Raw genomic sequence first — 27,529 nt, 5'->3', positions numbered from 1 at the left:
CAATCATTTTTATTCGGTATTCAAAATATTTCTAGTAGACAGCAACACAAGGTCTAGAGAAGCCCTTTGACTAATAAGCAAGCTTATCAGTTCATGCAATATCTGGATTGGCTGTTATATTTGCTGCTTTTAAGCCTTTGACTAATCACAATGCCTGTCAGAAACCTTTGTAGATATATAAAAGAAAGCTGATATTTTGATGGCAACTTCATGTGCAGGCATAACAGCTGAAACATGGGTAAATATTCTCAGATGTCTTTTCAGCAAACTCTTCATCAATGTATTAATTTTCATGTTTGTAACGCTTTGTCACTTTATCATGTTTCAGGTTTCCTACAGATATTCATCATTGCGCTGCTGGCTTCCTGTGCACATGGATCAAACCAAGAAGATTATGTAGTGCTCGTTCCTAAAATAATACGCCCCGGTCTGACTGCTAATATTCAGTACAATACTCGCGGTTCCTCTCAGTATTCCAGCGTTGTCACGGAGATCTCCCAGAATAATCAGAAGAAGTTTTCGTCTAACCACTCTTTCACCCCAGGTTAGTTTCCATGAAGGCGAAAGAGCTTTTTTATAAAGTTTTTTACTGAGTTTAATCATAGCAGGTGCTAGTTGTGTAGAAGTTTACGGAAAGTCAAAGTTCTGAATGAATTCATTCAGAACTTCTCTGCATACATATATACAACCGTTAACATATGTTATATACAGCCTTTTACATACATATGTTATATAACCGTTAACATATGTTATATACAACCGTTAACATACATATATTATACAACTGTTAACATATGTTATATACAACCTTTTACATACATATGTTATACAACTGCTAACATATGTTATACACAACTTTTTACATACATATATTATACAACTGTTAGCATATGTTATATACAACCATTAACATACATATGTTATACAACCATATAACATTTTTTTCAGGAAAAGTGTTTGATGCTCCCCTATCTGTCCCTAGTGACCTAAGACCAGGCGCAGCACAGATTAGGGTTGCTTTTCAGTTGGTTAACCCTTCTGCTCCTGAAATCGTGTCATATGGACAAGTGACTGTTGTATCTAAGAGTGTCTCCATTTTTATCCAGACGGACAAAGCGCAGTACAAACCCTCTCAAACTGGTTAGTCACTTCCTGTACAGTCTAGATTTTACTTGTGAAGTCGATACTTTCTGATACTTGCTTCATATGTTAAAACTTTGTAAAAATATGTTGCGCACTATTTTTTCGAGTTTGTTCCCGAGCTCAAGCGATAATAATAAAAGCTTCAAGTGATTACATACAGCGTTAAAATAAAATTTCATATATCATAATTTTAAAAATATGAAGTGAAAACCTAAATTGTCTTACAAAAACCAAATTAATAAAATGATATGGTAATTGGTACTTTAACTTGGATAAGTTTGTTAATAAATTGAGTGAGTATAAATTGATGTTTGCTATAACTTTTAATCACACCAGATGCAGAAGTAATTTCAATCCATGTGACGTTTTTTTGAAAATTATTTTTACATATAGTGTTTTAATTTTTACCAGCTCTTTCACTTTATCTTACAAAACTAACGTTTTGAAAGATTAGCTCAAATTTTGTGCCGCATGTAAAGGTGATCAAAAACATGATTTGACTGTATTCCTTTGGCAAATTCATCTCAAGTGAAGGATTGTTAGTGCTTGCAGTCAAAAAATGGTGATTGCAAAGTCTAAATTAAGAATTTTGAAGCACCTGTTTTACCACCAACAGAGGGATAATTTCAGGTGATCAGCAAGGCGAAAGGAAATTGATGGCATAACAACATTTTGTAGCTATATTTCAAATCAGTCACCATAGAGCTAGGTAATATTTACCACCTCTGGGACTATATTCATACTCTATGTAGGGTCTGCTTATAGGCTACATATTTCATATACCTGGGCTATGTATTTCTTATTTTATCTTTTACACTAATTTTGACTCTGCACTCTCTACTTGCTCACTACGCCACTGGGTGACCTTAGGAAGGGAATTGGTTGGTTTTCATAGCTGTACTGTTAGCCATTGACCAGCAATCATAGGCTGTAATTACAGAACCCTCCATTTCTTTTACCACAACTGATGCTTTGCAAACTGTCTTATCGATAACTATCACCGTGGGGTCTGCTTATAGCCCAGCTGCTGGGTAAACAGGTCAAGATTTGGGTTCATAAGACTCAAGAAATGTTGATTCAATCATTAATCTGTTACTTGTCAGACTCCTTATCGCTGTCACCTTGGTGAATTCAATCTTACGTTTGGCAAGTTTGCTTTATCGAATAACCAACCGGACCACTAGGAGATCAGTAAATATACTGCTTGACAACACATAACTTGTGGTTGATTTAAAAGCAAAGATAAGACATGCCACTGCATGACTTAATTGCTTATTCTTACAGATGTTAGCTAACTAACCAGCTATCATCAGAGATTAGCTTCAGCGGAATTAAAGCAGACAATTTCACTTATGTTTAAAGACTAGCGGAATGTTGGTATTAAAAAAACAACCTATATAACAATGCCAGATAATGTAGTTGCTTGCATGCTACTTGCCATTAGCCCGGCACATTTCCCAGGGCTAATTTGAGCAAGATAGTGACTAATTAGAGCCGTGAGAGCAAGCTGTTGTGACGTTGCACTGTAACTTAATGATATACGTATTTTAACTTAGATAACCACTCATATCGCCCTATGATCTCCATGTGTTTCGCTTAGCTCAAAGGTTTAGCATGTTGTCTGAAGAATGGGAGGTTACGAGATCTAATCCAGCATAAAAAGGATATTTCATTCTTAAATTTTAATAGCTATAGTTTGACAAACCAACAAACCAACTTTGAGATTTATATATATATAAAAGATGAATTTATGCAATTATTATAATAAAATGTCGGTATTTTTTTATGATTAGCGATTATTGACGCGATCTGACTGCAGGATGTGTCAAGATTAGAATCGACAAAACTTGATCACGACTGAAATGCTCAGAAGAAGTGTGTGCCACTGAAATGATGTCACTCGTGGCTGTTGTTGATATCGGCTATTACGTTTAAGTTAGTGTTACGCGTTTCTATCTTGTTTTCGATCACCTCTTCATGCGGCACAAAATTTGAGCAATTCTTTCAAACCGTTAGTTCTGTAAGATGAAGTAAAAAGATGGTAAAAATTAAAGCACTATATGTAAAAATAACAAAAAGTGTTAAATGAATTGAATTGTACATCTGGTGTGAGTAAGTGTAAGTTATGGCGAATATCTCTCTCACTCAATTTATCAGCGAACCTCTCCAAGGTAAAGCACCAATTACCATACCACGTTGGTAATTTGGTTTTTATAAGAAAATTTAGGTTTTCACTTTATATTTTTACATTGTTTATCTTTAATTTAATAATTGACATTTTCTGTGAAATAGCAAATATTTTATATTTTTACACGTTAGTTTGCTTACTAGCTAATCAATAGCACATTAAATGACTATGTCTGAGAGTTGTGAGAAGAGGTTTTAGTTATCGACAAGTAAAGGTATCTTTTAATAAAATTCATATCGAGGAGTAGGTTGTACGTCCTTGAGTTGTCTTTTTTAATTTTTCTTTAAATTGCAGTGATTTTTTATTCATGTGAGACACACTGCTCACTGCCTGCCAACTGGACTCATCCCCTCAATTGGCCACGCTATATATTGGCCACGCTATATATTGGCCACGCTATATATTGGCCACGCTATATAATGGCCACGCTATATATTGGCCACGCTATATATATATTGGCCACGCTATATATTAGCCACGCTATATATTAGCCACGCTATATATTAGCCACGCTATATATTAGCCACGCTATGTATTAGCCACGCTATGTATTAGCCACGCTATGTATTCGCCAAGCATATGGAGCCATCATCAATGGTTTTTAACGGTGTATTTCTTAGTAATTGTCTTACTAGATCACAAAACAAAATTCAATCAGACGAAAAAGTTAAAAGCCAGTTTTAAACTTAACTATAAACAAAGGGTTTTGAAATTATATATTTCAAAATTAATTTTAGGAATTACAAATAATTTTCCATTTATAATTCCTAAATGTAGTCTTCATTAAATTTCACCAGATAGATATCTAAACTTGACTATTCGTGGAAGCTCTTTCCATATATAGATCTCGGTGTTTTTGTGTCCAGTTATATCAATAAAGTTATAGGAATGATAGATCCGTTGCACACTGGATTTGACCTTCAAACCTTTGAAGGTCAGTCTGCAGACAGTCTTGCTATCCATTACCCTACGGGTCTGCCTGGCTATGCTGTTGAATAATTGTACAGATCATACTGATTACACTGGACTTGCAAAAATGCTATTGCTTATTACTAGGATGCTTGAATTTAAGCTTGATGCATAACAATTATAAGCAATCTGGCTTCAGACAGGTTCTTTTATAGTAAAGATTTAAACTAGCTCAAGTTACTAGCTTAAGTTACTCAAATTCATTGGGTAAAAAGCTTAGCCAATGACAAGCAAATTTAGCAACTAATGTTAAATTTTCTGTGCAAAAACGTTTATTATTACCTGTGCAATGTTGGCCATTCAACTAGGTAATGTATAAACATGTATAATAATATATATAATAATGGATAATGCATATACATGTATACAAGAGGTGTCAGGGTTGCCTAGTGGTAGCGCCTTTGACTGGTGGTCTGAGTCCTGCTTAATGCCGATCTGACAAAAAGCTCTCAGCAAGCTTTCAACCCTAAATTGTTGGGTCTTTTGGATCTAGACCATAACTTGGAGGCCCCATGTACCACACTGACAATGTGGGCACGTTAAAGATCCACCTCTGTCCTTCACACACTGGGCAAGTGAAATGGCTATCTGGCTCTGTCAGACTGGATGTGTTGCACTGGCATCCTTTCAGGTTAATCTGACAGTTCCGGATGTGGTAGATACTGAGAACTGGGTCACCTCTTCTCTACCATACCTCTTGACCCAAACATACATCGCTAAGATGCAAGTCACTGTCAATTTCCGCCTGACAGCCATATATATATATATATATATATATACATGTATAATAGAGAGCAGCCGTAGCCTGGTGGTCTAGAACCCCTGACCTACAAACAACAAGTTGGGGCTCAATTTAAAAAAAGTCCACTGGTAGTAACAGAATTGATATCCAACTTTAAATTGCTCTCTGTAACTGGGCATGTCTCCAGTAGTCAAGGTTCTCTTGTCACTGGACTAAAACATACCCTAGTGAAGATCGCAGAGCCGACGTTTGTGCCAAAATGCTCTTAAAAACCTGTACAGCCTCCAGTGAGCTAAGCAGGCATCACACTCAATATTTGAGGTATTACACGCGCACGCATTTATGATGAACAACTTGATCTGGTTAGCTTGAGCCTAAGGTCGTCTGCAGTAGCTACATTGGGACTGTCGTTTTAGTTTACTCAGTTCGGAAGTACGATGCACTTATAAACAGGTATTATCTAGTTGATACACTCCTTTCAACATGATAAGGTGAAAGGCTGCTACTAAAGTCTGACAGGACAATATTAACTAGTTTGCCATTCAAGCTTTTAAAATCTTTAATTTCTCTATTATTGCACACTGTATAAACTTAATATGTATCGGACAAGGCAAACCAATATACATTCATTGAGTTTAGTTTGGTAGTGGATGTACAAAACTGCCACCATAGGTACCTGCTGCCACCACAGGTACCTGCTGCTACCTCTGTGAGTTATTTCATGATCAGCCCTGCATGCATAGTGTAGAGCTATTGAAGTAACCAAATGTTTAGACTGCTTTACGGTTGAGGCAGTTTATGTCATACATGTGGAACTAAGCCTATTTTGTGATAACTCATTACAAATAGCTTTTAGAATTCGTTTATAAACTTTTGAGCAAAGGTGCCATAGTTTCTATCAGAATTTGATGCCCTTTCAATGTATGGAGTAGATTATGTCTCATTATTGCTAGCTTAACTCACTCAAGCTATTTTTACTTCCAGTCAATTTCCGAGTGGTGGTCATCGATTCCAAGATGATGCCGTACAGAGGCTCGTGTGATATAGCGATAAAGGTAAGTTAAAAGTTAAAGGCTGGTCCACACTTTACCGCCGTGTGAACGGGTTGTCCTCTTAGTCAATTATTCGTCAACTATATGCACCATAAACTGATGACATTGTCGGCTCACCTCGGATATTGTTTGACAGCTGTCAAGCTGTCAAACTTATCCACAGCAGTCTGTGCACTACTTCAGCGATGGTGATTGGCCATCGTAGATTATTTGATTTATATTTCTCTTCATGATAGTTGCTGCGAGACTAGTATTTCATCAATTCAGCGGCCATATTGTATATTGAGAGCATTATATTGGAGACTTCTCCAATGTAGCCAATTGTATCCAAAGAGTACCAACAGGCACGAAATTATTTAGTAAATAAAGAGTTATTTTCAACGAAGAGTTATTTTTCATTTAATTGAGATATTTTAGCTCTTAAATTGATTCAATTTTATTCATCTCAAGTACACTGACCGTTATTACAATATATTATCCAAATTGGATAAAGGTAGATGGGTTTGTGATAGTGTGAACACTGTTATCACTGATGTATTGTGGCATTAATGCCGATATAATGTGATAGAGTGTGAACCAAAATTTACTGCTCAACAGTGATACAAAATCAGTTAGTATTACTTAACATTGTTTCATGAACAGTAAAAATCATCTAGTTTTAGTGTACATTTGTTCTATGTATTACTTCTTGCTTATTTGTCAACTTATATTTGTCTCGAAATTTTTTAAATATTCGCTTGTTTATCCTGCTAATTATTATTTATACCAGGATCCTGAGGGTAATAAGATCAAACAGTGGAATTCTGTTAAGCTGGAAAGTGGTACACTCACTCTTAACTTGGAGTTGTCTGACCAACCTGTTTTGGGAGACTGGACAATCAGAGCTGTTACAAATAAGGTATTAGGTTTGCTCTTGTATAGAATGCTTTATTTGTTTATATTTTCCATAAAGTCAAACTTTTACATATGAAAGTATTCCGGTGTGGCATTTATTCCGTATGTCAAAACCATCCTATATAACAAATATTCTTATAAGGATATACTGTGTTTTGTTTAATTGTTTCTTGAGCTCAAATTAAACGACAATAACTAATTTGAGAAATCACGGATGGCATTATGATAAATGTGCTGTATAAAAATTATAATAAAAATATATTTAAAAACCAAAATTATATAAAAATTACATTAATGAAGTACAATGTTTTATTGTTAGTTTACGTTAAAGACATGTGAATGAAAATTTAAGCTCTGCAATGCCTTGATGATAGAGTGGTAGAAACATGCTGCTTGCCTTTTTCTAATTCCCATCAGATAATTAAATTTAAATTAACTCAAGTTATATTATGTTGATATTTTGGTAATTCTTTTAGTTGCAGAAGGATAATTTTTTTAATAATTTCAGCTGTGTTTGATGGAAATGACTTCACATTCAAAGTAAATATTTTTTCATGGTTCAGGTTGTATGTTGAAAAACTTGTAAGGGTTTGGACTCGTGATTGCCTATATCGCTTACATTATCAGTGATCAAAGTATATAACCAGTGAATAATTTTCAATTTGCTTAAGGGAGAAGCTGTGGAAAAGAAGGTAACTGTTGCTAAATACGTCCTGCCAAAGTTTGAGGTGAATATTGACGCCCCAAGCTTTATGTTGGTGAAGGATTCACAGCTGAAAGTCACCGTAGAAGCAAAGTAAGCTTTGTTTCTATTACAAAAATACGCAGTAAAAGGTTGTGTGACTGCCATTCAGTGAACCTGGGTTTGACACTTTCTCACATGTTAGGGTTTGACACTTTCTCACATGTCAGGGTTTGACACTTTCTCACATGTCAGAGTTTGAGACTCTCTCATGTCATAGTTTGACACTTGTCCCATCTCATGGTTTGACACTTTCCAGCATATTATGGTTTGACACTTTTTCTCATATATCAGAGCTAGATACTTTCTCACATGTCATGATTTGACCCTTTGTAACAGGTATACATTTGGGAAAGGAGTCGATGGAACAGCCATAGTCACTATGAAAAATAATCATGGCGGACAATCGATCGAGCTTAAAGATCTTTCAGTAAGTCAGAAGAAGCTGTACATTTCTAGTTCATGCAAGTTTTGTCTTGACTCTCCCCGATGGAACATCTGATTGTGCCTTCTGTTTGCTATACTGGAATGCTTGTTCTATTACACCTGTCTGTTCATACAACACTATGCTATATTTGTAGTTAGTAGATGGAAAGGTTGAAGCGTTATTCACGAAGCAGCTACTTGATCAGATGTCACTGTTTAGAACTGGTGACAAATTGAAAATCACTGCTAATGTAACAGAGAAACTTACAGGTACAGCAAAGTGTCCATTGCCAGTTGTATTTTCTTATTTACAGTACGTGCGATTATGTGTCACGAGCATACATACATTGACACATTTTCCATAATTGTGCTATTAAATATGTAAACTAATGTTTTTGAGCAACGAAGTTCTGTCTCCATTATTGCATTTTATCTCTTTAAAGGAATACAACGGAAGGACACTTCAGAGTTAACAATCTACAACTATGCTGAGAAACTGGAGTTTCTAGCATCATCACCCAGTACATTCAAACCTGGACTCACCTACAGAGCCTATGTACGTTTACTTTTAGCTTTGAGTTCGTAGTACATTTTAATTGTTGCAGAAGCTATTCATCAAAACATTGAATTCGACGATACTGGTACCTTTCGGTACTGGTGCAAATGTAAAAATGAGGTATTGGACTGTCTTTTCTGGTACTTTGTCCGACTGAATGAAGAGAAAATGTAGAGGCTATTCCTACTTGAGATAATACAATTGTCTTGTAATACAATATAATACAATAGTGTATACACTCGCTGTCGTTACGGTGTATACACCGCCTGTTTTATTGTATATATGTACAAGTCACTGTTATCTCCTAGTGTATACACTCAGCTCTCATATCTCGTATCTTGTATATATATACAAGTCAATGTTATCTCATAGTGTGTACACCCACTGTCTCTCTATATTGTTCGTATCTGCAAATCAAGTTATCTTATACTGTATTAATGCCTCATGGGCCGTATACTCTTGCTCACCTGATGTCATGTATGCCATAGGCTGTGTACACTTTCTGGTGTCTTAACCAATGGCATATTTGTGTTTGACAGCTGTCGTTAACACAAGTGGATGGAGGAATCGTGCTCCAGCCTAAGCAGGCCAATGTGAACCTTGCCTTTAAAAGTGTTGCTAGTAAGTCTGAATGGTGTTGACTGGGTAGCATTTACTTCATTCTCATTCTCTGTTATGCTGCGCTTTCCATTATCACTCAGTTCTTTTTGTCTGTTATGTTGGTTTCATGTTGTGTTTTGGCACAGAAGTATCCTATTTTTCTTATTAACATTCGTATTCTCTCTTCTGGTCATTCACATCAAAAACTGTTTTATCTTTAGAGAATTAGTTAAATTCAGATTCTTCAAGACGCTAGTTTATGGGCGTTGCTCCCACTGCTCTGTATAAACTTTTTAACTTTAGACTAGTAGTCTTTGAGGGCACACTTATTGCGACTTTACGTTTTATTGTTTGTTTTTATGTGAAGAAGATAGCTCGATTGGAGGTTTCTGGCATTATCCTCGCTACATAACTAATTCTAAAGATGTGACTGTCAACTTTTCAAGCAATGGTCTTGCTGAGCTCTTAGTAGATGTTCCAGCTGGCACAGATAGCACCACCATATATGTATGTCAGTACTTCCTCTTTATTTTACACAATATACTCTCCTCATCATAAGGGAACTGTCCTTCAGTGTGTATGTATGTCAGTACTTCCTCTTTATTTTATACAATGTACTCTCCTCATCATAAGGAAACTGTCCTTCAGTGTATATGTATGTCAGTACTTCCTCTTTATTTTATACAATGTACTCTCCTCATCATAAGGAAACTGTCCTTCAGTGTATATGTATGTCAGTACTTCCTCTTTATTTTATACAATGTACTCTCCTCATCATAAGGAAACTGTCCTTCAGTGTATATGTATGTCAGTACTTCCTCTTTATTTTATACAATGTACTCTCCTCATCATAAGGAAACTGTCCTTCAGTGTATATGTATGTCAGTACTTCATCTTTATTTTATACAATATACTCTCCTCATCATAAGGAAACTGTCCTTCAGTGTATAGCCAGTGTTGCCATACCATATATCATTTATCTGTTTCTTTGTCTTAAAATAGGATAAATAGTAATTTTATATACATGTACATATACATGTGTATAAAATGTATATATAGGCTACTATTGTTACTGTTACCTGATGGGTGAGGTCTAGGCATGAAGTCTGCCACTAGAAACTTGCAAAGCAGCAATTTCATAACGTTTTGCATTCTTATTTATACTTAAAGCTATATATATCTAATACACGACCGACCTTTTGCTTTGCTCTGCTTTTTCCTCAAAACAAATCTGGTTTTTACCGGTTTTACAGGCGAAGTACGACAACAAGGTCGGTGTGACAGCATCCAAGACTATCAAACAGACCAAATCTCAGAACAGCAATTTCCTGCAGCTGTCTTTAGATACCCTCAAACCTAAGGTAATCCTTGATAACTTTACTGAAGAGGCCGGCGTAACTCTTGTAAGAGATTCTTAGTTAACTGCATTGTGCTTTCAGTATTTCAGTATTCAGCTTGTAGTATTGACATTGTGTCCTTGACAACAGCTACATTACAGATACAACAGTTAGCAACAGTTAAACTAAAGATATGGTAGTCATAGCAACTGCTAAACTAAACATGTAGTGGACTTAGCAACAGCTAAAGTACAGATACCGGTATATTAGTCTTCGCAAAGGCCAAACTAAAGAAATGGTGGCCATAGCAACAGTTAAACTAAACCCAAAGTTCCTACAGTTAAAATGTATAACAACTGTATGAAGTATCAAAATATGGAACAAATATATACAGACGTGAAATCATAAGGAACTACGCTACATGAGACTTGCTGATAACTCATAGTTGCTACAAACAAGGAGTTTCACCATAATTTGTATCTGTTTTGTTTGTAATGTAGGCTAATTCTGCGGCAACCTTTACACTGTCCACCACAAAATCTAATCAAATAATTGACTACCAAATATGGGCGCGTGGTTCCATGATAACATCAGGAAGTATCATTGTTGATACCAAGTCTTCATTCAGGTACAGGTTTTGGTTTGGTTATTTAGATCTATTTCATGAGGTTCGATGTTTATACGGTGAGACAATTGATGTGTATGCGATGAGACGATTGATGTTTATACGATGAGACGATTGATGTTTATGCGGTGCCTTTATATGATTTTTATAGAGTCTTTTCTCATACAAATTTTTGTTACGCTATAATTTCAGGTTTACTTTGTATTCTTAGTCTGATTTTCTTTCTCTCACCTTTCAATATCAATGAGCATCACAATTAGCCTGTTATGGTCATGTTTAACAAAGGTTTCTGTGTGCTTGTTCAGTGTAGGGATGCAAGCTGAGATGGCTCCTTCTGCTAGAATTCTTGCCTATGCTGTTGTCGATGGAGAACTGTTAGTGGACAGCTTGAACTTCAATGTAGAAGGTGCTTTTGACAGAAATAAGGTAAGTGATTCTAAATCTATTGAGTAGAGCTTTAGCTAGGCTAGCGGATGCTTCTTATATTTTATTTGAAGTATTAATTATTAATTTTATGTGTTAATTATATAGTGATAAGTGTGTCCAGGTGTAAGTATTAATTATATTGTCATATATATCCAGGTGTAAATATTATTACATTGTCATGTATATCCAGGTGTAAGTATCAATGATTTTGTCATATATATCCAGGTGTAAGTATCAATGATATTGTCATATATATCCAGATGTAAGTTTTAATTATATTGTCATATATATCCAGGTGTAAGTATGAATTATATTGTCATATATATCCAGGTGTAAGTATCAATGATATTGTCATATATATTCAGTTGTAAGTATTAATGATATTGTCATATATATCCAGGTGTAAGTATCAATGATATTGTCATATATATTGTATATTATTGTATATAAGTCTGTATCTTTCAGGTTGCAGTCTCATACAGCAAGGAAAGTGCTCAGCCAGGTGAGAGTGTTGATGTACAGGTCACTGCAGTCTCTGGCTCTATGGTTGGTTTGCTGGCCGTAGACCAAAGTGTCCTGCTTCTGGCTGGAGGAAATGACATCACGCAAGCTGACGTACGTATCCTTAATGATTGGTGCAGTGTCTAATTTGATTAGTACAAGCTCAGACAACTCCCATACTATCACCACTTTCTACTTCATGAAACGTGCATATTTTGCCATATCAGCAAAGCTTTCTATCAAATTCTCATCAAGTAGTATTCAATAAGAAGCAATTCACACCAAAGGCATGTGTACTTTAGTTTGTCTATGCGCCGCAGAATTTGAGGCTTTCTATTATTGCTTTACACTAGTACACTGACGGTCCCGTGCACCTAAAAGACCACATGTAATAAGTATTCACAAAATTATTCCGTAGCAGTTTATTCCGCAGTTGGTTTGGGCATAGCTATTTACCTCATCTAGTTGTTCAACATTGATTTGTGCTCTGATACAAAGGCTGCGATGAAGACTTTGCCACAGTCTATTCACATCGCATGTCATTTGTAAAAGGATTTGTGTTTATAGAAAACAATTTTAGCGTCAGAGGATTGCATGACAACGTTTAATTGCTGCCAATTATGTATGGAGATGCTTATTGACTTCTACCTGTGAGGTGTTTCTGTGAGCGACTTACGGAATCCAATGTTATTTGGCAGCATTGAATTGCAGTCATTATTTAATTTTTTCACGCATCATTCTGGCATCCTACTACAGTTGTGTTGTAATGACACACCACAGAATAACAGAAGTTGCAGAAGCTGAGTGTTGATGCATAGATGTTTTAGTTGTAGGCAGGTTTCCATGCAGTTAGGTAAGATTGTATGAAACCTATCAGTTCTATGAGCATGAGCGCAGATGCTCACACACCCACGCATGCACACATGCTTGCACACATGCCCTCACACTCGCTCACACACACGCTTGCATGCATGCTTGCACATACACTAACATGCTCGCACACATGCTCACACAAACGCTCAGACTCACGCACATGCTTGAACACACACTCGCACACACGCTCACACACACGCTCACACACACGCTCACACAAACGCTTGCTCACATGCTCGCACACATGCGCTCATGCACACACTCGCACACAAATGCTTGCACACACGCTCGAACACACATGCTCGCACACACGCACACATGCTCATGCACCAATGCTCACACACAAACTCGCACAGACGCTCGCACACACGCGCTCATGTACACGCTCGCACACACCCTCGCACACATGCTCACACACACGCTCGCACATATGCTCACAGACACGCTCGCACACATGCTCACACACACACTCGCACACATGCTCACGCACACACTCGCACACATGCTCAAGCACAAACGCACACTCGAGAGGTGATAAAGAGATTTAAAATAAATAGATAGATAAAGATATCTTTGTACATGTACATTCCTTTTCTCATGAGCAAAACACTTTTCAAGACGCATCTATGCTTGCCTAAAGCCAGCTTTTTCTTTACTCGCAGAAGCTGTAGCCTATTTTTCTACTGACTTGAGCAGGAAACCAATAGAGAGATTTAGGAGTGATAGGAGTTTGTCAGCACCAAACTTTTTCCGCTGCTCGAATTCTTAATCCTCTACATAAGCTCTACATAAGCTCTACATACACTCTATGTTGTTGGATCATCATGTATCATGAAATTTTCAATCAAGCGAAATCTAAACCAGATTACAAAAATACATGTTTTAAACACTTTCTGCCAAACCTTTTTTAAGCCCAAGTCATTTTAATTGTACAAAACAACAAGATTTTAGCAAATAATGCCTCATATAGCAAACAGAGTTGTAAAGTTCAACTTGTTTTATTATGCACATACCCCATGGTTGAGCAGGTTTGGTTTACTAATAACTGTGGGCTTCACTACTCACATATTAGCTCATCTGTCAACTAGGTATCTGCAAATATTGAGCTGTCTTCACAAGAGGCTCAATGTCTCAGTGCCTCATAGGCTATCAGTTAATAAAGTAGATTCAGCAACTAATGATAGTAACTATGAAGTCTCCATACAGTGATAGTGTAGTGACACCCGAGTGTGCCAGTGCTAAAACTCTACATCGGGCTGACAAGCAGCTCCTGTTTCCACAGGCGCTATAGTGGAGTGATGGTTGTGTGATGCCTTATGTCAAGATGTATGTTTGCATTTGTACCAACAGGCAAACAAGACCTATTTGTCCACGCAAGCGCAACGCCGCTGGTCGCTAAGGCCGTTTTCATGGCACAAAGATGGCACATCGTGCGGTGATTTCGATTCCAAACAGCGGCGCTGAATCATTACAGAATGACAATGACAGGCTGCTTCCATGATGGCATTGCAGTGCCATACTGGGTGCGTCTCTAAGCTGTCACTGTATGGACACTTAGTATATAATAAAATAGAGGTAACAGACTACATTGGCAGCAATAAAACTAAATACAGTTCTATTGTCAAAAGCCAAGATAAACGTAAAGGTGATTTTAGCGACAGCAATGCTAACATCTCCGTGACTTCATCAGGACCAGCAAAGCTAAATTAATGATGTAGCAGTTTTAGCAATGGCTAAACGAAAGTCATTGTGTTCTTAGAAGCTGCTAAATAAAGGATATGATGATCTTAGCAACAGCTAAACAACGGTCATAGTGACCTTAGCAACAGCCAAGCTCAGGTCATGGCGCCCTTAGCAACGGATAAACTACAGATATAGTACTCTTAGAAACAAGCAAACTAATGATATGGGGACCTTACCAAAAGAGTGAAAGAGTTTTTCATTCAAATTGAAGAAAATAAAAGTATGTTGCTCTGTTAGGCCCATTGTATTTCACCCACAACAGACTGACGGTAGGCCTGTCTACTGTGTCAGTATATTGGAAAGTGTTAGGTAGTAAGTATACTGTAGCTGTATCAAGCTACAGTCAAGCTGCGACCAAGCAGCATATTACAAACATCATTTAGTGCCAATTTTCACTGGATAGCTTTACCAGTGTCACGTTTTGAATGCTTAAAACCACTAACATAGCTTCATGTTTGTTCATAGATATTCAACAGAAACATGGTTGTCTATATATACTGCTAGACTAAAAATTTTCTTTTCCTTCCTAGGCTTGAATCAAACATATCGTAAAACCTCTAACTAAACGCCATGGCGCTCGATTTTTCTACCTTTTTTAATAGTGACAGTCAAATAGAGATGGCGTTCAGTTAGGGGTTTTTACAGTATTATATGTTCTTATAATAACATTTACTCCAGTATGTGACGGTTTGAATAAGAAGAAAATATATCAAAGTGGATTAACTTAATATATTATGATTTGAATGTACTACACGTACAGTTTTCATGTAGTATATATGTTGTGACACATGTGAAATGTGATTTAGCATTTTTCATGTCATGTTACAGCGCTGTTTTAGAGCTGTTGACAAAATGAATCCATTAAATCAATTTTTAAAGGACTTGTACATAGTCTCTACTTTTAATGTAGGTTGTGTCGCAGTTGCAATCTTATGACACTGTATCCAAACCTGTGGGCTTTTTCTGGTATCCATATGTCACAAGTGGAGAGGATACAAAGAAATTGCTGGACAATTCGGGGCTTCTAGCTTTGACTTCTGCAAAGGTGTATGAAGCAGGTAAGCTGTGAGACCTATTCAATAGACTGATTCCACTGAGCATAAAGTTTCTATTTTGCAAATAAAACATATGTACTATGTCTTCTTTCTTCACTCTGATGTCTATTAATGTGTGTGATGCTCTCTCTACAGTACATCTCAACATCATCCTTTGTAATAAATCCTATTTTGTCCTTGACTGTCTGTTAGTCTGCGTAAACGTGATGGGTTTCCACATTTTTGTTCCAATTTCATCCAAATTTCACAAGCATATGTTCCGAGCTTTCTGCCAGGTTAGTAAAACTATTTTTATTTTAAACTCTGTCTGGTTCCTGAGAAGCAGCCTCTTAAACACCCACCTGATGGCTATCTGGTTGAAAATGGATTGAAAATATTGATTGAATTATTGAAAATTGAAAAATCTGATTGAATATAAAAAATATCTTGGGCATAGCCGGACTTACTGCTAGTTACTATCTGAAGTCAAACCTCAACTTCCGATCACCTCAACATTTACATTTTCAACATATCACTTTCAGAGTTTGTTAAAACACTGTAATCTTGTAAATGAAAGTGAAGAAGCTTGTGAAAATAAAAATAAATTTTTGAAAAAGTACAAAAATATTTTCAAATATAAGCTAAACTATATAAGAATTAAGCTAAGCTATATAAGAATTACCTAGTTTACATGTATATCTAAGGCAGTTACACTGCATATCTGTGTTGCTACCTGCATCTCTGAACCTCCGCATTGCTCAGCACTTTCAGTTTTCTGTCTACCATAAAGTAACAATAAAGTTCTTATTTAATATTACTGCTTTATTCATTCATTCTTTTTTAAATTTAATTTAGTTTTTTGTATTTAGGTTTTCATAGAATTTTATGGAAGCCATTTGGTTTAATGCAATGTGTAATCAATTACGTTAAGAAGGAAAATGAGAAAGTAGTGAAAAAGAGCGAGAAAGTAAAAGGAGCAGAAAATCAAAAACCAATAGTAACTACTCTTGGTTTTTGATTGATTTTTCTGCTATAGCACATAGCTGTGTAGTTAGTTGTGCTTGACATGCAGAAAAGTCTGTAACATGCCATACCCTTTTTGTATACACTTACTTTTAGAACATACTATCTTGACAAATAGGAGTAGTGAAGAGAGATTTTGCTTATAGGATCTTGAACTACCACTCATACTTTGTGTTGTATTTCTGTCAAGGTCATATGTTGTTATACTAATTTAGTAACATTTGATCTAGCCATATATTGCAATTCACCCTTTCTTATATGGTTAAATTGAATGTAATGCATTGTCCATTGGGTATAGATAAATGTAATGCTTGGTCTAATGTGATTAGATAGGTATAATGCTTGGTCTAATCCATTTGTATAAGTCTAATGCTTGGTCTAATGTGATTGGATAAGTCTAACGCTTGGTCTAATATGATTGGATAGGTATAATGCTTGGTTTAATCCGTTTAGATAAGTCTAATGCTTGGTCTAATGTGATTGGATGTCTAACGCTTGGTCTAATCTGATTGGATAAGTCTAATGCTTGATCTAATGTGATTGGATAAGTCGAATGCTTGGTTTAATGTGATTTGACAGCTGGTTGCAAAACCACTGGTCTGCAAAAGCTTCATGTACATTAGTTTGGACGTAAATATTCTAGAGATGTAACATGAAACAAAAAATATAGGTAACACAGTAGCTCATGAGGAAAGTATTTTTGAGGAGGAGTTAACAAAACTGTCTAATCAAGTTATAAACCAGGTTTTACATTGCTCATGCACTACCGAAAAACTCGCAAATTTTGTGTATTGACAGTATTCTCAACTTTCACACGTATAACCGGTGATTCACACACCTTGATCATTGGGTGCAGGAAAAAAAGCAAGAGCAATATCATGCTTTTAGACACTTGGTTGCAGTCTGGCGTTGCATTAGACAACTGTACTAAATAAATCTGCAGAGTTGTCTTCTCAAATTTTTTTTTTATTCTAATTTTTCGCATTTATTTGTCTCAAATCATTTTTAATTTTTCTAAACACGTGGTTACAGTCTGACGTTGTATTGGATGATTATACAAAATACACCTGTTAGAGTTGAGTTGTGAACTTCTCAAAATTTCAGAACCAACTGGTGGATTTGGAGATATATGGCGAATACGCCCATTGGTTCACTTAAATGGATTCGCTAACGAGGCATTTGCAAAGGGTGCTCTGGCTCCTAGGTTAATTGAGAAACAACGTCCTCCTCCAACTGGAACTGCCCCTTCAAAAACAACAAATTCTGAAAGTGTATCTGTTCGCAAGGTGTTTCCAGAGAGCTGGCTTTGGTCTAATGTGACATCTGTGTGAGTTGAAAAATTATATTAATTCAAATAAGCAGCATTAATTTAACTTAATCATTTATATAAGCTTTCTGATTAAAGGAAATAAGATTGAGAAGGCAAGTATAAACTGGACTAAATATGTATGTAAGAGATATTATAGTGAAGGGAAGATAGTTTGGAGAAAATAAAGAAGGACAAAAAAGAAAAGATGGAGAGAGAGAGAGAGAGAGAGAGAAAAGAGGGAGTGTATTAGAGGAACCTGGGAGAGGAGGTAGTTTATTGGATGAGATAGAGTGGCGGAATGAGGAGGAATAATAAGATTATGTTAAGGGACAGAGGTTAAAGGAAAGATTATGTTAAGGGGCAGAGGTGAAAGGAAAGATTATGTTAAGGGACAGAGGTGAAAGGAAAGATTATGTTAAGGGACAGAGGTAAAAGGAAAGATTATGTTAAGGGGCAGAGGTAAAAGGAAAGATTATGTTAAGGGGCAGAGGTGAAAGGAAAGATTATGTTAAGGGACAGAGGTAAAAGGAAAGATTATGTTAAGGGACAGAGGTAAAAGGAAAGATTATGTTAAGGGACAGGCGTGAAAGAAAAGATTATGTTAAGGGGCAGAGGTGAAAGGAAAGATTATGTTAAGGGGCAGAGGTGAAAGGAAAGATTATGTTAAGGGGCAGAGGTGAAAGGAAAGATTATGTTAAGGGGCAGAGGTGAAAGGAAAGATTATGTTAAGGGACAGAGGTGAAAGGAAAGATTATGTTAAGGGACAGAGGTAAAAGAAAAAAAGAAAGGGAGGGAATATAATAAGAAATGAAAAAAAACTAAACAAAACTAAAAGGGTATCTGTTGTGGTAGAGCAGTAAGATGAGTGAGAGTTGAAGGAAAGCTCTAGAAGAAAAGCATGGGCGCTACAGTGAAAATTCTGTGTATAATAAAGGGGTACTGTTCATGTACACCATACTCTATGATAGTTTAAACACACTGGACCAGAGTCAGACTTTCAGAGCAATGGCTGCTACTGTTGACTATTACTGGATACCGACAGAAACCAGAAGGCAGTTGTTTCCATACAATCTACGATTAGAAAGAAAGAAAAGATTATGGAGCTTGCATCGATTCCATCAACTTTTAGGAGACACGAAAACCGTACTTTGTGCACAATTTACAGATATTTTGAATATACCTGGGCAAAATAATGGTACATACACCGAAAATAATAAACAATTCTTTGATTGCTATAAAATTTGAAATAATTCCTCCTTAGTTGAAAGACACATCAGGTATCAAACAAAAAACAAAAAAAACTATTCTTTTAGTGTTTATGAATTGTGGTTGTCAAGGCCAGTTTTCTGAAACAGCCCAAAGGTTTGAGCTGATGCAAAAGCACTAGTAATGGTACAACTTGAGGAAGCTAATCTGTTTCCTGTCATTGAGGCTTACAGCGGATTGAAATCCCTGGATATACAGACGAAACCCACATTTCGTGGTGAGTGAAAGAATGCCTCCATCCAAAGACGTTGAAGCAATTGCATATCTCGAAAACAGCTAACACAAAGTGACGTAATCGCCGAGGGCCTCGGTAGACACAATTTGGTGCCACGTAAATCGTCATGGCCATCAAAAGTGATTGGTATTAGGCTAGATCTTTTAGAAAATTGGTTTAACGGAACTTGTGGATAGTAAACACAGTTGTCAAGTGCCAGGACTGCTTGTTGGCTGCATAAGTTTGGCAAGTAGTGGTCAGTAACCTGAACGGAATTCCATCTTCTGCAAATGAAATTAACTGTTTTTGCTAGTAATTTTCTTAAATATACATTCAGCTGGTGGTATCTTGACGATAGCCAGAATTTAATTAAGTTTTTTTCATTGGAACATTCTTGTTACATTCGGATCATGGTTTGTAATTTTTGGAATAACTAGTTAGAGCTCGTTATAAATTTTGCTTCAAAACAAAAAACTTAAAATACCTTCATATAATCTACCAGAGCAATTCTACTGACTGGTGGTGAAAACTAGTTGGGCTTTGCTAAACAGCCACCAACTAGCTAAATGTTGCCAGCTACCACTCCAGATTTTTGCGCACTGTGCATGACATCAAAGAAAAATAGTAATTTTCTTTAATAACAAACTAGCCAAATGCCCAGCATTGTAAGAATAATAAAATAATTATACGATGCATTTGAGTAACTTATCTCGTAAGCTAGTAGGTTAAATCTTTATTAAAATATAGCCATGTTTGAAACCGGCTTAATAATTTTTACGTTGCGCATAACTAGGTAAAGATGAACTTACACAGAGATTTTATTAGAAAGTATCGATATTTTTTATCATCTGGCAATTGTTTTTGATGTTTGAGGTGATCTGATGGCCAGGATGTTTCAAGATTCAACTTTACAAAACTTGATCACGATTAAAATGCTCAGATCAATCGAGAGTATGATTATAACGTCTATAATTGCAAAGAGACTGGCAGAACAGAGACGCGTAAGCGCTTCAACTTGAACCCAATAGCTGATTTTAACTATCGATGATAACAACTAGTTATGTCATTTTGCACATAGTTTTCTTTTGAGCGTTTTAAACCTGATCAGATTTCATCAATTTTATTTTTGAAACATCCTGGCATTCAGATCATTTCAAACAACAAAAAACAATAATAAATGATAGAAAAATACTGATACTTTCTGATGAAATCTACAAAAAAAGGTTTTTAAATTCAACTTTAATAACCCCAAGCGCTTTAAGTGTGAGTATTTTAACTGATGTGATGAATATTTTCACTATTATTGGTTGCCACCATCAGCTGAACGCCTAGCCAAATGGGTGAGCTTGCCGCCTCCAGAACTGGAGCTTCTGAGATCTAAACCTTTCTTTGATGGTCGAACCAACACAAAAAATTCCACCGAATAAAATAAAAACATTGAAAGTAATATATATAGATGTAGCTACCTGTATCAGTCAACCTCTGTGTTTTTAGTCACTGAAACTGATTTCACTAGTAGGTCCAATTGTAATGTCTGTTTATAAGATGTTTAGACCAAGGTCTATAATATGTTTGTATTGCTACTAATTCGGCTTACAGAAGTCGAAACATTTGAGGAGTTTGGTAATGCTGGTTTTTATTGATATAAACATGATACAGGAGCAGTACACTTAGTGTTAGTAACAAGACGCATAAGCACAGTTGAGTAAGACAAAGAGATCTCTGGCTGTTGAGAAGGTGCCAAGTTATGCAAATACATTTGTATTTTGCTGCGCAGAGTGGGAGTAATCTGTTGAGTATTTGCTTGAGCGGTTTATAATTTGAGGTTTTAATATTTTCGATTTTAGCACCAGATTATGATTATCGTGACTATTGGAGAGTACCTGCGATGATTGATGGGCTTAGGCCTCCAATAGCTCCAATGGACGCAATGAGACCCAACAATCCTCCTCCTACCGATGCTGCTCCTCCCACTGGGGCTGCTCCACCCCGTGCTGGAAATCCTGAAATTGTCCGAAAAGTTTTTCCTGAAAGCTGGCTTTGGTCTAATGTAACATCTGTGTAAGTAATAAACTGGGAATCAAAAGATTAAAAGGACAGGAGAGCAAAAAGAATGACAAGGAGGGGTATAAATAAAAATGAAAAAGATAAAAACTAGAGGGTGCACCATAGAAAAGATCTGGGAGGATGCACAGAAGAATGGAGAGAAAAATGCAATTACTGTAGATTGGAATAAAAAAGGAGGGAGAGGTGGGAATTTCCTGAAGGAGAGAAAAAGGAAATAGAAAAAGGGATGAAATGGGAAGATAAGTACGGAGCATATTAGAGTGAGATTGAAAGTATTGGGTGTTATGGATGAGAGATGTTGTCTACAGCAACTTGATTTTAGTACTTAATAGTATACTACAATAACTCACTGTTAGTACTTACTAGTATACTACACTAACTCACTGTTAGCACTTACTATTATACTAAAATGACTCACTGTTAGTACTTACTATTATACTACACTAACTCACTGTAAGTACTCACTAGTATAGTTCAATAGCTCACTATTAGTACTCGCTAGTATAGTACCCTGGCTCGCTGTTAGTACTTACTAGTATACTACATTAGCTCAGTGTTAGTACTCACTAGTATACTACAATAGCTCAGTATTAGTACTTATTTTCCAACTTTTTCTTTTCTGCCATTATAATGGATATTTCACCTTATATCATCATATTAATGTCTTAATAATTTATTAATCTGATTGATATGAAAACAGTTGTCGCATATATTTTTGAAGATTTTTTTAAACAACCATTTATTTATTATTAGAAATGGTCAGGTGGTGGTAACTACTACAGTCCCTGACACTATCACTTCGTGGGTAGCAAGCGCCTTTGCTGTATCCGATATAGCTGGTCTCGGGGTCTCTCCAGAAACTGCTAAGGTATGTACATATTCCCCATTTAACATTATGCAGCATTGTTCTCTTTAGGGCTATCTACGCACAAGCGGAAGGTTTCTATTTATGTTTCAGATGAGAGTCTTTAGACCTTTCTTTGTTTCTCTCAATCTACCATATTCAGTGGTTAGAGGTGAGCAGCTCGTTCTTCAAGCCATAGTTTTCAACTACCTGGACAGGGATGCAAATGTTACAGTCACACTTCCAGAGTCTGATGAGTACAGGTCTATCGTAATTGACGTCTCCGGTTCCACAAGAAATGTCAAGCGACAGGAAGCTGTCACAGTTTTGGTCAGACACAATTATTGTTTCACTGTAGTCTCTTTAGCTGCTTGCACTGAATGAATCCGGAATAACGTCTAGCTGACGTTTGTCACTTTCTAGCATGCGTTTTCACTCAGCCACAATGCAAACCCAAGATATGCAAACCCAAGATTGTGCTAAAGTTTGACATGTAGAAGTCATGTTTAGAAGAGCATTTAGAACCTAATTTATAAATTCTAAGCAGCTTTTTGTTGTTACTTTGACTGGCATAACATGATAAACCTTCTAGACTGTAAGACTCTACTACACTTTGCTTTTAACGAGTCCTACTTCCTTTTTCTTCAGTAATTGTAGCTGTTGTAACTACTTATACAGGCTTAGAGAGATCATTCTGGCTCTGGTATATTGTAGGCAGTGGCTAACCGTGGCACCACCATCTCCTTCCCTATAGTACCCGTAACAATTGGTTCAATGAAGGTCAAGGTCACCGCCACCACCCCTGGAGCTGCTGACGCTGTTCAGAGAGTTCTGCTAGTTGAGGTCTGTTATGGGTAATATCTCTCAATAAACTTCTCATATGTCATATAGGTCATATGATTGTCATTCCTGTGTCTGAACTAACTGCAGGCTGAGGGAGTGCAGAAGGAATACAACCAAGCTGTACTCATTAATCTGAGCAACAGCTCTCTCTTCACAGAAACTCTGGCTATAGACTTACCTTCTAACGTTGTCAGCGATTCAGTACGGGTAGAGTTTTCTCTCATTGGTAAGCTTTCATTACATTAAAGAACTTCAATGTAATTTCATAGGAGTTGCACTCTCTACACAAAATAGTGGTATTTATTCCAGCTGGTTGCTGTATGATGTAGGGGATGTCATGGGAACCGCTTTGACTGGACTCGATAAGCTTATCAGGATGCCTTATGGCTGTGGAGAACAAAATATGCTCAACTTTGCTCCCACAATTTTTGTTACTGAGTATCTCATGCAGACCAATCAACTCACAGCTGAAACTAAGACTAAGAGTTTGGGATTCATGGAGAAAGGTCTGTGGTGTTTATGTGAGAGGAGTTTAGAAACTTAGGCTATTGTCTCTGCGCTATAACAGATATTGGTTTACGTACATCATTACCAGACAGTCATTGGTCAGAGGCATTTCATCCTAACACAAGATAAAGGGTGTTAGAGAAATAATATTTATCTATATATTACAAGATATGATATAACCCACCTGCGCTGTTTCGTCACTATTAGATATATAAGGTGTCACACCTAGGTTTTCACTTTCTGTGCGCCTTTTTAAAACAAGGAGCCAACTTATAGCTGTACTGTTTTGTCACTATTAGATATATAAGGTGTCACACACGTTTTCACTTTCTGTAAGCCCGTTCTAAAAATAACTCTTGGTCCCTGACTGAAAATATGTGAGGATACTGATGAATGAAATTCAACTGCAGGTTATCAGAGAGAACTGACCTATCAGAGAGAGGATGGTTCATTCAGCGCATTTGGGCAAAGTGACCGTTCTGGAAGCATGTGGCTAACAGCTTTTGTAGTCAAGTCATTCCAACAAGCGAAAAGCTTTATTTTTGTGGACGAGGAGATAATTTCAAAAGCAGTTGGCTGGATAATCAGGAGGCAAAATTCTGATGGGAGTTTCCCAGAACCTGGTCGCATCCTCCACAAGGGAATGACGGTGTGTTTGTATAACTTTTTACTGGTATTGGTAGTCATAAAAAATAATCTAATAGGATTGCGGAGGAGTCGGGATAGTGAATTGTAAGTTGTAGTAATAGAGAGTTGATAAACTGAAACATACGATGGTAGATGTAGTATGTTAGTATCACTAAATAGAAATGTAGCACAAATGTAGAAACAAACAAGTTTGGGATTAAGGAAATAGAATTGTTTACTCTCATCATGATACCATTGACATACATAACCATTATTCCTAATATTTGATTCTAATAACAGGGTGGTGGAGCCAGTAGCGATGTAACGTTGACAGCGTTTGTCTTAATTGCCATATCAGACATTCCACAAACCTCTTCAGCCGCGTCAGCAAATCTTGCAAGAGCTCAGAAGAAAGCGCAGATATATTTGGATAGCCACGTTTCCGCTCTCTCTGACCCCTACAGTCTCGCACTGACTTCCTATGCTCTTTTCAAGGCTGGCAGCTCCAATGTGGACAGAGCTTTTCTTCCTCTTGAAATGCTGGCCAAACATGAAGGTATGAGGATAATAATTTTTATATAGAACCAAGGGTAATACTAGGGCTAGAACTAGGGCTAAGATAAGATCTTAAGCTACAAAAGAAAATTAAAACTAATCTTTATATCAATTTTACATTTAATTATTTAATCATTGTAATATAATTTATGGAAAATAATTTATTAGTTTGATTATAGTCTGGTCAGCCATTTTGGTAAGTATATTATCTTTACTATAGTAAGAGCTATATTCATCTGTCAGTCCGTCGCTATGGTTGCGGGTTGAGAAAAATGATTGCCTCATTCAGGATTTGAACCTGCAGCATTCACGCGCAGCCAACTGTACTAACCATTCACCTTCCACGTTGCTCAAATTACTGTGCACTTATTTTCTGTGTTTTATTAGCATCACTAGCATACCTGACAATCTCTTGCAGCACATCGGACTACCGGGGTACTAGTTCATTAATAATAAAACTAGCAAAATATAATACATAATACAATAATATATATAAAAAATAATATAGCAAATATTTAGCTTTAAAAAGGTTCAGACTAAATAGAGTTGTCTTATCGCACTTTTTACTTCTTTTTACATCTACTACTCTCTGCATTGATCTATGATTGTTTTAAAAACTCAGTGTATATTAGGTGGAATGCAATACTGGCACCAGCCCCAACCTACTCCTGCAACCAACAGCAAAGCATGGAGGGCTCCACACCAGCAGGGTCGAGCTATTGACATAGAGCTGGCTGGTTATGTACTGCAGCTGGTCACAGAGAGATCTGGTGTCACAGAAGCGATGCCTATCCTTAAATGGATTTCATCTCAGAGAAACAGCAATGGTGGCTTCTCATCAACTCAGGTTTGAGTCACTAATCCTATTTTTTCACTCCTTTTCAAAATATGCCTAGCTCTTGTATCTACACACTAGAGCTATGCGTCTGTGCGTGTTTAGGTTTTTGTGAATACATCTATGAACTACTCTACATGAGCTAATATCATGCTTCTTCTACTGTTTCTAGGATACAGTTGTGGCATTACAAGCACTCGCTAAATATGCCAAAGTAGCATTTGGATCAAGTAATATGACTGTGGATGTTGCAGCAGCAGGACAAACCAATTCCTATAGCTTCAGCTCTTCCAATGCTCTTTTGTTGCAAAGTCGGGTGGTTAGTAGTCCTTCCTACATTCTTGAGGCAACCCTCAGCCAGTGTATTCAATGCTCATCAGGTATCACATATTATGGATCTGACATGTTTCTAGTTGGATGCTGATACCAAGTCTGTGAGCATATCAGCCAGTGGCTCAGGAGTAGCCTTAGCTCAAGTTTCTGTCAGTTACAATGTGGAGGCATACGAACAAGAGCCCGCATTTGACACCGTAGCCACTATAATCAGGGAGTCAGACAATAGGATTACAGTGAGAGTTTGTACCAGGTTAGTTATGACTAACGTAATATTCTGGTTGGAGCTTTACATCTTTGCAGCAGTTTTCATAGTGAGGAAATGTACATATACAGATATCTCTGTAAAGGAATATTATACTAGTTTAAATTCCATACAGTCAGTGCCATATAAGACTGGTGAGGTGACAAGGGATGTGTGTGGTTACTAGGTGGTTGCTGGGTGGTACAACAGGCATGGCTGTTAAAGAGATCGGTATACCGAGTGGTTTCACGGCTGACATTGAGGCACTTGAGATGGAACGCTACGACGGAGTGAAGAGAATTGAAGAGGGTGACAGAAAGGTTATTCTTTATTTTGATGAGGTAAGAACACCTGTTCGACTTTTACTGTTGTTAGACTATCTTTCTAGCGAGTCTGTGGTTGTTTATTTGTTGTAAACTTCAGATGTCCATATATAGTAACTGTTTAAGGTGTATCCAGTGAACTGAAGGAAGTTCATAAGTATGTTTATGGTATGTTAACATACTACTTATAAATTACGAACTTTTCTAAGGAAGAACGCTCACAAATTAACAATCACTTGCAAACATCGGAAAAACACGCATAATCACTTGCAACCTTTTAAATTGCTCAAAAAAACAACAGTTGTGACCAATTATAGACATCTAAATATATATTATTTAGTTTCCCTGTTATTACAGCTTACAAGCGAGGAGAAGTGTGTAGAGGTCAATGCTGACAGAACAGGATTAGTAGCTAAAGCTAGGCCAGTTGCTGTAAAGGTCTATGATTATTACGAGCCTGAGAACCAGCAGACCATCTTCTACTCGAGCTCCCGTCTCGGTAACATCAACATTTGTGATGTATGTGGAGATAACTGCGAAGGATGTTTCTCTTACTGGAAAAGAAAGTGAAGACCGAACTTGCTAAAACATAAAACACAAAACTAAACGTAATTTACAAATAGTAGCTATGTAGATCTTCTGTTTTTATATAATCTCTAGTAAACACAATTTCTTGCAATCCATTTGC

General features: G+C 36.8%; 1 protein-coding gene across 1 annotated transcript; it reads left to right on the top strand.

Annotated features, from left to right (window-relative positions):
* Positions 1 to 234: 234 nt before the first annotated feature.
* Positions 235 to 27,518, top strand: LOC137406846 (CD109 antigen-like). The gene is made up of 30 exons (XM_068093456.1): positions 235 to 238; positions 329 to 544; positions 949 to 1,140; positions 6,027 to 6,097; positions 6,864 to 6,992; positions 7,660 to 7,784; positions 8,070 to 8,160; positions 8,312 to 8,426; positions 8,600 to 8,712; positions 9,252 to 9,333; positions 9,680 to 9,819; positions 10,566 to 10,673; positions 11,150 to 11,277; positions 11,580 to 11,700; positions 12,166 to 12,315; positions 15,728 to 15,875; positions 17,979 to 18,201; positions 21,569 to 21,724; positions 22,484 to 22,598; positions 22,689 to 22,904; positions 23,289 to 23,417; positions 23,505 to 23,643; positions 23,747 to 23,923; positions 24,335 to 24,573; positions 24,852 to 25,107; positions 25,739 to 25,953; positions 26,114 to 26,260; positions 26,355 to 26,527; positions 26,706 to 26,859; positions 27,199 to 27,518. Exons 1-30 carry the CDS (start codon positions 235 to 237, stop codon positions 27,409 to 27,411), a joined length of 4,485 nt encoding a protein of 1,494 aa, XP_067949557.1. The 3' UTR covers positions 27,412 to 27,518.
* The last annotated feature ends 11 nt before the right edge of the window (positions 27,519 to 27,529 follow it).

This window comes from Watersipora subatra, chromosome 10, assembly GCF_963576615.1.
Source record: "Watersipora subatra chromosome 10, tzWatSuba1.1, whole genome shotgun sequence".
NCBI classification, from domain to species: Eukaryota; Metazoa; Bryozoa; class Gymnolaemata; order Cheilostomatida; family Watersiporidae; genus Watersipora; species Watersipora subatra.
This window is presented reverse-complemented; position numbering and strand designations above follow the sequence as displayed.

Excerpts from the sequence above, each read along its gene's own strand:
- LOC137406846 (XM_068093456.1), top strand. Across the intron at positions 9,334-9,679 it reads TGCCTTTAAAAGTGTTGCTA|AAGATAGCTCGATTGGAGGT; the intron begins GTAAGTCTGAAT and ends TTTTATGTGAAG. Across the intron at positions 21,725-22,483 it reads TGGTCTAATGTAACATCTGT|AAATGGTCAGGTGGTGGTAA; the intron begins GTAAGTAATAAA and ends ATTTATTATTAG.